Below are 12093 nucleotides of genomic sequence, written 5' to 3' on the forward strand. Positions count from 1 at the left end.
TGACTGAACTGTTTGAGATATTAATTTGAAAGTTGAATACTTGTTTACAATCATGATTCCCAAACATGTCCAGGAGAAGGTAATTCTGTCAAAGATTTTATTTGAATTATGGCCCTTAACTGTCAATGTTTTGTATTATAGGCAAGCACTAAAAAACTTAAAAAATCTAAAAAAATTCATTCCTATCCACTTGTTCACTTTACCATAAATTATGTCATATAAACATTGCTGTAATATTCAAGGGTATCAAACAACTAGTTCACTTTAAAAATACAGAGATTCTTGTATTGCCTTTTACTGCAAAAACTTTTTTTATTGGCAAGCAATAAAAAAGTCGAGCGCGCTGTCTTACGGACAGCTCTTGTTGTAATTGTGATGTCATGAAAGTATACCTGTAGTGTTCAAATTGGTAAAGGCATTAATTGAGTAATTTGTGACCATCTCCGACTATTGTTGACCAAATTTGACCATTTCTCACCATCCCTGACTATTTCTGACCCTTTCTGGCCAACTCTGACCATTTCCGACAAACTTTGACCATTTCTTAGACCAACTCTGACTATTTCTGACCAACTTTAACCAAGTTTGACCATTTCTTACCAACTCTGACCATATCTGAGCAGCTTTGACCATTTCTGACCAACTTTGACCATTTCTAACCAACTTCGACCATTTCTGACCAACTCTGACCTCTGAAGATATACAAAGAGTGAAATAAACTAAATACTTTTGACATTGTATGTTAAAACACCCTGATATATCAGTGAAGTTAATATACAAAAAGTGAAGTATACAAAAAGTGAAGTATTAACTTCAATAACACAAATATTATTTGTTAAATACAAAAACAACCATCACTGGCAATCCTGTAAAGTGTAGAAAATCATGCCATTCTGTCATTCTGACAAGCAGGATAAAATTTTGAGCAAGACATCTCCTCTTTTACAGAAAGTTGTATATCTGAAATTCAATGACTATAGCTTAGGTATAGAAAAAAACTATGCCTTCAAAATCTTTCTGCCAATCTCTGCAGCAAAGAAGGCAATTATGGCCGCCACAATGCAGCATTTCTGAAAAAACAAAAAGATACTTGGATTTTATGACAATCAGACTATTTATAAGAAAAACAATGGGTCTCTTGGGATTGAAAATAGAAACACACTTAAACAAGTAATGAAGATCTGCCTATAACAGATAAGGTGCATTATGTCTTTAGTCAAGTTGTATAAATGCCAGGGCTGTTTTGATATATTTGTATGCATTTTGGGTTTGATTTTTTTTTGCTTATTTCTTGTATTATAATCATTGCTATGGTATAATGTATGTATATATGTATGTTCAAGTGATTGTGTGCATTTTAGGTCTTTATCTTCTGTTTCATATTTGTCACTTCATTTTTACAGCTTTATGAGTAAAAGGGCCTTCCATATATAAAAAAACAACGACAGCAACAAAATAAAACAAAAACAACAAAATGAAAAATGCTCTTTTTTTTTCTTAAATAAAGAAAATGTTCATTTAATTTTTAGATTCTTTTTTGTTGGGAAAGTTAGGAGCAATGATAAAATACTTTTAGGATATCAAAGTATATTATATAGATTTTTCGACTAACAATTTTGAAAGTTATGTTTGACTTGAAAAAATGGCATAAATTGTTGAATTATAATAAATCAAAACTGTTGGAATTGTTTCTTTAAAGTAACAAAAAAAATGGTTTTATCTTACTCCACATTATTTGCACTCACCACAATTCACCACACACAAAAATCAAATATTGAAAACACATTATTTTCACATGCTGATGTGACTTACATTTTTAGCTCACCATGGTCACACAGTGAGTTTTTGTGGTGGCAATGTATGTGTGGCTTGTTGGCCATTGTCAAAAATGGTCCTGCCAAGCAGGATTTATACATATGTGATATTTATATAGTGAACATGTAAAAACAACAATGCCAAAAACAACAATGCCAAAAACAACAATGCCAACAGCATAGATATTTGGTATGAAGTATTTTGTAGTGGACAGCTACAAACAATTAAAGAAAATATGCAGCTTTGGTAAAAAATTACGCACCTAAATAGCCTTATTACCTTCTTCTGCTACATTTGAGAAGTGTTAACTTTTCAAGCAATATGTCTCAGGTGAGGGATTCAGGGCCATCTTGGCTCTCTTGTTTACAGAATATCTTTCAGTAGTTCTCCAGTAGCAAGTTTTAAAGATTTTGTTCCATATTGGCATCTCAAAAGTTCAACACAGGCTCTAACTTTGGTCTGAAATAGTGGCTATAGGGGCACTGTACAATATACCTGTTTACAGTTTTCCTCTTCTACTAGTTAAATAAGCTTGGAAGTTACCTTATAACTATAGCTGTTCTTTAAACCAGCAAAAACTCAAAATAATTACAAATAACCTTGTATTAGAAAAGAAAAAAAAATAAGCAACAACTAAAAAAACACACACTTGAAAAGTAAAAACAACCACATACTTCAAAAACTCAATTAAAGTACCAAAAAAATAAAAACCTACAAAAAATCACATGGTTCCAAATAGTTTTTGTTCACTTTTTAATTTCATTATTGCAGATTTTCTTTCCTTAACTATTTATTCCTGTACTATTGTTCTTATTTTATACCATCATTACGTTATGAATGGGAGCACTAAATTCTTTCTTAAATTACCTTGTATCATTTTGACTGGAATAATTTCCAACTAGCAATGCAGTTTGTTAATTAAATCTGAAAAAATATGTGTTTGCCGACTATTTTGGAGATTAAATCTTTATATATTTGGCATATAGTTGTATTTCCCAAGGCACATGTTTAAATTAATCATCAGTTATAAAAACTGTATTTCTAGGATAATTCTTTCCTTCTGCCAAAACAATCCACTTTATTATAGACACCCTGTAAATAAATATATCACCCAAACAATATTTTGCATATTTCTTTCCATACTTTGAATAATGCAAAATGAATAATGTATAAGATGTACAAGCAGTTATCTTGTTTAAATTCAGTAAACTTTTGCCACTTAAACATTTAAGATGATTTCAGTAAGATTTGGTTTCTCCAGGTGACGTAGATGCTTTCCTCAAGGTCATATTGATGCTGGATTGAACTTTATTCATAGTTTTATAATTGCTTTATCAAACTTTTTGCTCTTGGTCACACAAGTGCTTAATAAGCTTCAATCCTAGTCCTAGTTTATTGAATTTTGCTCCTGGTCATGTTGATGCTTGATTGAGCTTTGTTCATGGTCAAATTGATGATTTATTGAGCTTTGCTCCTGGTCATGTTGATGCTTCATTAAGTTTTTCTCTTGATCACAGGGATGATTGATTGAGCTTTTGTTATGTTTATATTGATGCTTTAATGAATTTTATTTGATGCTTGATTGAACTTTATTCATCGTCTTATAAATGATTGACTGAGCTCTGTTCATGGTCATATTGATGCTTGATTGAGCTTTGTTCATGGTCACATTGAGGCATAATTAAGCTTTGCTCCTGGTTGTTCTGATGCTTGATTGAGCTTTGCTCATTGACATATTAATGCTTTATTGAGCTTTGCGCCTGGTCATATTGATGCTTTATTGAGCTTTGTTCATGGTCATATTGATGCATTATACAGCTTTGTTCATTGTCATATTGATGCTTTATTGAGCTCTGTTCATGGTCATATTGATGCTTTATTGAGCTCTGTTCATGGTCATATTGATGCTTTATTGAGCTTTGTTCATGGTCATATTGATGCATTATTGAGCTTTGTTCATGGTCATATTGATGCTTTATTGAGCTCTGTTAATGGTCATATTGATGCTTTATTGAGCTCTGTTCATGGTCATATTGATGCTTGATTTGAGCTTTCCTCCTGGTTGGTTTTGATGATTGATTGAGCTTTAGACTGGTCACATTGATACTTGTTTAAGCTTACATGCTCTCATATTGATGTGTGGCGGATATATTAAAAGTTACAGAAAGTGAAGTCTTCTGATTGTTCCCAACTTATGGATGACCTTTTCTTAATATTTAAACCCATATTGTTCCTGGTTCCCATATTCTATTGCATATAATTTTGCATACCTGCCTGACTGAATAGATCCTACATATATAAAACAATCTTTGCTACATATAAATTGCACCAGATCCATCCATTTACATCAAATAAAGCACTTTAGGTCATTTGAACATCTATGAGTTCATTAGTGAAATCATGTTACATATACAGTTGAACAAAATATTTTTTAATTGAAATAATTTTGTGTACTGACTTAATTTTAATAAAAAGTTTTCTTACTTTTAACTATGTTAAAATTTGTGTTATAGTCACGTTTTTCTTTAAATTTGAAACTTTCAATGGTTACGTAAATAAAGAATTTTTATTTTTTCAACATCAAAAAGCTTTAATTGAGCAGCTGTCAACAAAAAGTTAGGCCGTAATCCATGTACGTGTAGTGTCATATGGTTTTAGTATTTTGTGACATAGGCCTAACATTATTGCAGGGGAAACTTGAAAAACATTGTTTAAAAATTATTTGTATCGTTCAAAAAGTAATTTTGTCTGTGTGAAGGGTGAGTGGGATGTCTACTAACACAATTTTGCTTGGTAATTTGGTAGCTTACTGACAAAATAATGTCAGATTTGCCGAGTGCAGTTCTCACTTTCTTTTAGTACTGCTTTTCTTTCTTTTAAGATTTTTTTAATTTAATTTAATAAAATAACGATACTTTATTTGTTTTAACATTTGAGCCGTGTCACGACAAAACCAACAAAATGGGTTTGCAACCAGCATGGATCCAGACCAGCCTGCGCATCTGTGCAGTCTGATCAGGATCCATGCAGTTCGCTATCAGTTTCTCTACTTGTAATAGGGTTTGTAAGTGAACAGCATGGATCCTGATCAGACTGCGCGGATGCGCAGGCTGGTCTGGATCCATGCTGGTCGCGAACCCATTATGTTGGTTTTGTCATGGCGCGGCTCATTTTACTCATTGCAGATTTGTTTTACACTTCTAGCTTGCTTTTAAATTTTTAAAAAAATATTAACTCGTAAGATTTTGTTAAGATCTTTTTATTTTAATTTTTTTTACAAAAGTTTATGTTAAATCTGAAAGTTTATCTATTTCTGAATCTATTTTCATCATAAATTTCTGTCTTCATTTATTTAAGTTAATTTAGATATAAAGTTAAAAACTTATTTTGACACCTATGACATCTTATTTTCTAAGTCAATTTCACCACATACATGTGTATTATAATAATACAATTCTCTTACAATTTTTATGTTCAAGGGAAGTAACTCTAAATTGTATGGTTTTTTTGCAGCAAGGGAGACAATTATTGATTGGTGCTGTTGGAAGCTGGTATTGGCAAGGTAAAAATACTGTACCAAAAACTAACTTCTTTAAACTGCTCATAGGGATCAGTTTAAAAGGAGAATTATTTAGGTTTATTACAAAGTTTAACACATGTATAATATTTATATCAGAATTTGTTCAAAGATCATGTTTATTTCATGTATAATTTTTTAGGAAATGAAAAATAGGAGAAAATTTTTTACGAATTTTAACACTTACCTGGTATATAATATTGGATATATATAAATTTAGCTTAACAAAGATAATGTTCTATTTCAAAGTATATTTTTTATGAAATGAAACATAACAATTAAAATAGTGTAAATTTATAGAATATTAAAACTTTAAAAGTTTGCTCTTGATGTCATTCAGGCATAATAAGATATTAAATGCTTTACTTATTAGCCTTTAAGTGCGATTCTTTATGGGTCAAAATTGTTGTTGGATTTCTTGAACATTTGTGCAATTGTCTTAATATTTAAAGTATTATAATAAAGTTTCTTTACTTCTTTATCAGAAAAAAAAAACAACAACAAAAAAAAACAAAAAAATATTTTCATCACAAGTAGTATAAGTATTTCCATTACTTTTTCTATACAGGTCAAATTTTCAACTTCAACTTTGAAAATGGCCCAGGACGTTACCAAGCAACAAAAGAAGGAAGGGCCAGGGATGATTACTCTTATATGGGTACGGACTATTCATAGTTTTTGGTCCCCTAATAATTACGATAACTTGACTATTCATGGTTTCGGTCCCCTTAGAATTATGATAACTTGATTGTTCGTGGTTTTATGTCCCCTTAGAATTATGATAACTTGATTATTCATGGTTTCTGGTCCCCTTAGAATTATGATAACTTGATTATTCATGGTTTCAGTGTCCCCTTTGAATTATGATAACTTGATTATTCACAGTTTCAGGTCCCCTTAGAATTATGATAACTTGATTATTCATGGTTTTGGGTCCCCTTAGAATTATGATAACTTGATTATTCATGGTTTTGGGTCCCCTTAGAATTATGATTACTTGATTGTTCATGGTTTTATGTCCCCTTAGAATTATGATAACCTAATTAATCATGGTTTCTGGTCCCCTAAGAATTATGATAACTTGATTATTCACAGTTTTATGTCCCCTTAGAATTATGATAACCTAATTATTCATGGTTTCTGGTCCCCTTAGAATTATGATAACTTGATTATTCATGGTTTTATGTCCCCTTAGAATTATGATTACTTGATTATTCATGGTTTCTGGTCCCCTTAAAATTATGATAACTTGAGTATTCATGGTTTCCAGTCCCCTGAGAATTATGATTACTTGATTATTCATGGTTTCAGGTCCCCTTAGAATTATGATAACTTGATTATTCATAGTTTCAGTGTCCCCTTAGAATTATGATAACTTGATTATTCATTGTTTCTGGTCCCCCAACAATTATGATAACTCCCAGGCCAGACTTCCTGTTGATGCTTATCTCACTGATGTTTGAAGCTTTATTATCTTGTTTAAACACCATGTCATATTTCTGAAAAAACACCTGTCTATTCTAATAAACTACTATCAAAACAGGTGATTGACTTGAAGATTCTATTTTTGAAATTTGGAACAGGTGAAAAATGAATCTCCCAATGAATGGGTAAATATAATTATGTTATTATGTTATATTTTAGGATTTTCGAGTGCTGTTGGCAACTTTGATTCCGATGACAAAGAAGGTATGTCAAGTTTTTACAGTAAATACACAGTTATGTCTCTTTAATCACAAAACCCTTGTGGCTGAGGGGTCAATTGCCTTTAAGGGTCGAGTCATCAGAATTGCAGTCACCAGTTATCACTTTGTGATCGAAAGGGGAGACGAAATGGGTTGGAATTACTTGAGTCTATGCATCTCTTAAGTCCAGCAGGTGAGGTGGTTTTGACCCCTGATGTTGCTTTAAGTTTGTAACACCAGAGGTTAGCCAAAATCATCTTTCCTGTTTCAGCAGTATGAGCTGAATTGTGTTTGTGCACCGTAAAACCAAACCAGTTAAATCTTTATTTACAAGCACCTTGCCTCGTTTCCGCCTCCTTTCTGATGTTTTTTTTATTTCTACTATAAGGAAAAAGAATTGTTTTACTCACTTTTTCAGTGCATTGTTGCTATTATCTATGATCATTGTTAATTATTACCTCAATCTAGGTGAGGATTTTGCACAAATTTCTGAAAGCTTGTATGTTTATGTATGTACAAATATTAATCTGAACTCAAAGCTTAGGCTTAAGTCCCGATATCAACACATAAGGCTTAGGCCTAAGTCCTGAAAATTGAAGTTACCATCCCAGCTGAGCCAGTTTCTGATAGATTATGCAGCTAATGGTATTTATAGACTTAATAATGCCAACACATCTCGTAACATGAATTATTCCGCAGTAAAATCGCTGGTGAGAAAATGGTTACCAAAAGTAAAAAAAAAATTTTTATATGAAGATAGGTTATTGTATTTGTTGTTTCTGCTCACAAAAAGCTGTTTTATTGAATTAAGATGGTGCAGATAGTAGACTGTGTTTTGTTAGATAGATTGCAAAAAAAATGTCTCAAATCTTGGAATTCAATTACCCCTGTTTTCTGGCACAGGGATTCCACTTGATTTATTAGATGAAGTTTTTTTAGGCATCAGCAAAGAATTTAAAGTTTGTTATATATATACTGACCTGGAATTTAATGTAATTTAGCTTACAGTCAAACTTGTGCAAAAAGAACTCTTTTTAAAATTTGCTGAAGATGGAAATGATCAATAGTTTGTATTGTTGCGTTTGTTTTTAATTTGCTTGAAATATTGCTCAAAAAGGGCACCTGAGGTCTTCCTTCACCAGTAAAGCCGGAATGTGGCTTAATGACCTTCACAGGGTTGGTGTGACTTTAAAACAAACAAACAGAACATATTAATATAGAAACCACATCTGTAATATAGATTGTTATGGTTTGCTGAGTTTCATTGTAATAATAAGAATTTAAGACATATTTATATCTCTAACTGGTCTTTTTATTGAGGTTTAACTGTATGTTTCTTCTCTCTTTTTTTTAGATGTCATTTAGAAAAGTGACCCTGAGGTTTAAACAAACGTGATATGATCATTATAAAAATTTTTTACTTAAACTTTCCTTCAAAACAGTATTGTTTTTTTTTCTGAATGACATCTTTCTCTCTGTTTGTGCTGAAATTCTGTTTCTATCAAAGTACATTCAGCACAAGTCAACTATGATATAAGTACTTAGGCGTTGTTATCTTATTGTCTGCAGTTTGTCTGTAGAAGAAATGGAACATTGTGCTAAATTTTTATTTTAGAGTTTTCTTTCAGACATTTTCCTCTATTCCTATGTATAATTCAAAGATTGAGTTTAAAAGTCATGATATTTTTACATTTATCCTATGTACATGTATTTTAACCAAGGTCAATATTGAAGCGTCCTTGGCTGAGTGGGTAAGGTCGTTGACTTCAAACCACTTGTCCCTCACAGCTTTGGGTTCGAATCTTGGCAGGGACTTTGGATTCTTTCATGTGAGGAAGCTATCCAGCTCTAAGCTTACTGAACGTCGGTAGTGCTACTCAAGTGCCCGTTGACGTGCCTGAAAAATGCACGGAAGGGTACCTGAGGTCTTCCTCCACCAGTAAAGCTGGAACATCGCCATATGACCTATACTGTGTCGGTGTGAGGTAAAACCCAAACAAACAAACAAAGGTCAATATATAGGATTATTTTGTAACAAAGCAATGATTGCATTTTATTGTTTTACAATTTAAATACAATGTACAAACAAACTTACATTGACATATATGGTAAACCAGGTCTATTGTCGACTGTAGAATATTGTCTGTATAAGTATATGTGTTAATCATTATTTACAGATTATGTTGTCGGTGTACCTAGAGGGCGCCAGTTACAGGGAAAAGTTGTCATTTATACACAAAACCTTACATTGATCAAAACTATAAAAGGGGAACAGGTTAGTTTTATATATTCCAGATACTTAAAACAATAAATTTTGTAGTTCTTATTACATCATAATGTCAGCACTCACATGTATCAGTGCTATACACTGGGCATGTAAAAGAACCAAGGGATCTATTCAATAAGAGCTAGGGACTGGTTCCCGGATTCCCTTGTATCTCATAGCTGTCTAGTGTGTGCTGAGGTGAGGACCCAACTGGAAATAAGTGCTTGCACTTTCGTAGGCTATCCTTGACCGCTGGGTCTTAAGAAAATCACAGTGTACGAGTTCATTTGTTAGTCTACCTTCACCTGACCCATGCTTGTTGTTCATGGGGTTATTTTTGCTGTCATAATTATACTGGATATATTGAAATATATCTGTGCAGTCTAAAAAAATCTCTATACCGTTGCATATTATTTTAACAAAAAAATAATAGACTGTTCATAATTCTAAAAAAGCTTGTTGTAGAATTTCGTCACATACTTGTGCTCCTTTTGTGACTGTAAAAATGGTATTGAAAGGCCATGTTAGTCATTTGGGTTATACAAAGTGTAAAGATGTGCTTAATGTTAGGGTTACACTATAGGCGCGTCAATGAAAAATGATCCATTTTTGCTTTAAACAGTCTTTATTTTGGGAGTGTGTTAAATAGAATATTAAATTCGTGTAAGTTCATCACTGAATTTATTGAACTTGTTGAATAAAATAATGTTACGCTCACCTGAGGCTTGTATAATATGATTTTATCCTACTTGTTCAATAAATTCAATATTGAACTTAAACTCATTCAATATTGTCAATTTAGCAGATAACGAGTTAATTGATGTTGTTATAAAGGTTTATGTAGGTGTCAAAAATTTTTCTACAAATCATGATTGTTGTTCTCATTATTCCCTACTGTTAATCACTTGCCACAAAAAAATAAAGGTATGTACAACAACAACAGCTGATGAACCCTTGCCTGTCAGTAATGAGAATTCCACACAATTCTCTGCTAAATTAATAGTTTATAGTTAAAGTTGTTTAGATATGTGTAAATTTTCCTGGCTTTTAGTGAAACACATTTGTGTTGCAAATGTTGGTAGTGACCTGTACCATGTTACTATATTCATTTTAAATTGCTTAAAGGCACATTATGGTTCAGAAATGAATACATTTTTACTTCTTTCAAAACGGCAAAAATGGGTCTTATATCGTTAAAATAATGATCTAAGAAGTATTATGTATGGAAGTCAAAAAACTACTTTGTTTACATTTTGCTACATTTATGACAAATAGTTTCACATTTAGTGCTACTTTCTGCAGATAACAAACATCTTACGTAATCTTAAAGCATGATTTAAATTATATAAAACTCATTTTTGCCCTTTTGAAAAGAAGTAAAAATTTATTCGTATTAACTTGAAACCTTCTATTTTTAAAATGGATAGAAACCAAAATGTACATTTTATTAGATAAAGGCTGCACAATAAAATTCTTTTTTAAGTTTTAAGTTCAAGCATACCTGTTCAGAATGTAATAAAAGATTGCCTTTTGGGTAGTCTTAGTGTAAAAATAGATTTGACATAAAACAGAAGGAATTTACCTGTTTCATATATCAGATCCAAGAAATATTAACTGAGATAAATATTGATGTATGAATTACAGATAGGGTTCCATGTTTTTTATGAATTGAGAAAATTTTGATAATGTTTTGTCTATCATGGATGGAGCATGACTCCTATAAAGTTCAATTTCTTGTCTTTTAACCTGTAAGTTTGGGCTATGAGGGTAACCCTTCCATTCCTACCTGCCTCTAAATCACGGGGGAGGAAGTGTTACACGAAGGATGGAGTTCTTATGATAACTTGTTTGGAGTTCTTATGATAACTGTCACGGAGTTCCAGGAAAACGTTACGGATTTCTGTGGAAAACTTTTCTATATACTTGGAGAACTCGCGTAAATAATGGTTATTTTTAACTTTAAATGGGGAGTTTGAGGTGCTTAATTTAACTTTGATAATTAAGCTTGCCCTACATATTGTATTTTGTTTCAGAAAAAAATATTTTAGTCAATATTTCGTCGCCTTGTTAAAAAAAATCTGGTAGTTTTGAGAAAAATTACCAAATTACTTGCTAATTCGTACATATTGACCTTTTCATTTGTGATCTTCTTCGTTGCTATACATAATCACCTAATTATTATGGAGAGTTGCAAACATAAAGCCAAGGCTAATAAATTTATACCCGATTTTTTAAATGTTACGGAGTTCTTGTGATAACTCAAAATATGTCCTGGAGTTCTTATGATAACTTTTGTTACTGCCAGTATGTTTTTGTGCTTAATCACGGCATGTTTAAGCGTATTTTATTAGTCAATAAGTGTGTAAATCATTATGAAGCATAGTACGCTTATCATTTGCACAAAAATTTGGTTATATAACGTTGGTTTTGATCGTGTTTTTCAGTTCAATAGATATTTTTCTTACCTCCGTTTCTTGTGTTTTTTTTGTGTTTGTTTTGGTCTTTTTGTGTGTGTTTGTGTGTTTTTTTATTTTATTGGAATGACTGTAAACATACTTGATGTAGAGCATTTACTTACAGGATAAATTGACGCTTTGAATTTAATACTCAAGCATGATTTCGTCATATACTAGTATACATTATTCCTGGCAGTTTTAGAGAACATTTAGAACAATTTCTAAAAGGTATCAGTTTTTTGTCATAGAAACGTATAAAGTTCTATGACAATGATATGACGATAGAAAGTAAGT

General features: G+C 31.8%; 1 protein-coding gene across 6 annotated transcripts in view; it reads left to right on the forward strand.

The window, feature by feature from the left end:
- LOC132747290 (integrin alpha-V-like) overlaps positions 1–12093 on the forward strand; it is a 78682-nt gene that overhangs the window by 36625 nt on the left and 29964 nt on the right. For all 6 annotated transcript variants that reach the window (XM_060736622.1, XM_060736623.1, XM_060736625.1 and 3 more), the window contains 4 exons: positions 5329–5377; positions 5961–6050; positions 7037–7081; positions 9255–9352. In XM_060736622.1, coding sequence (XP_060592605.1) covers positions 5329–5377; positions 5961–6050; positions 7037–7081; positions 9255–9352 — 282 coding nt within the window. The remainder of the gene's footprint in view (positions 1–5328; positions 5378–5960; positions 6051–7036; positions 7082–9254; positions 9353–12093) is intronic.

The sequence above is a fragment of the Ruditapes philippinarum genome, unplaced genomic scaffold (assembly GCF_026571515.1).
Source record: "Ruditapes philippinarum isolate M1 unplaced genomic scaffold, ASM2657151v2 ctg443_1_1_1_1, whole genome shotgun sequence".
Taxonomy (NCBI): domain Eukaryota; kingdom Metazoa; phylum Mollusca; class Bivalvia; order Venerida; family Veneridae; genus Ruditapes; species Ruditapes philippinarum.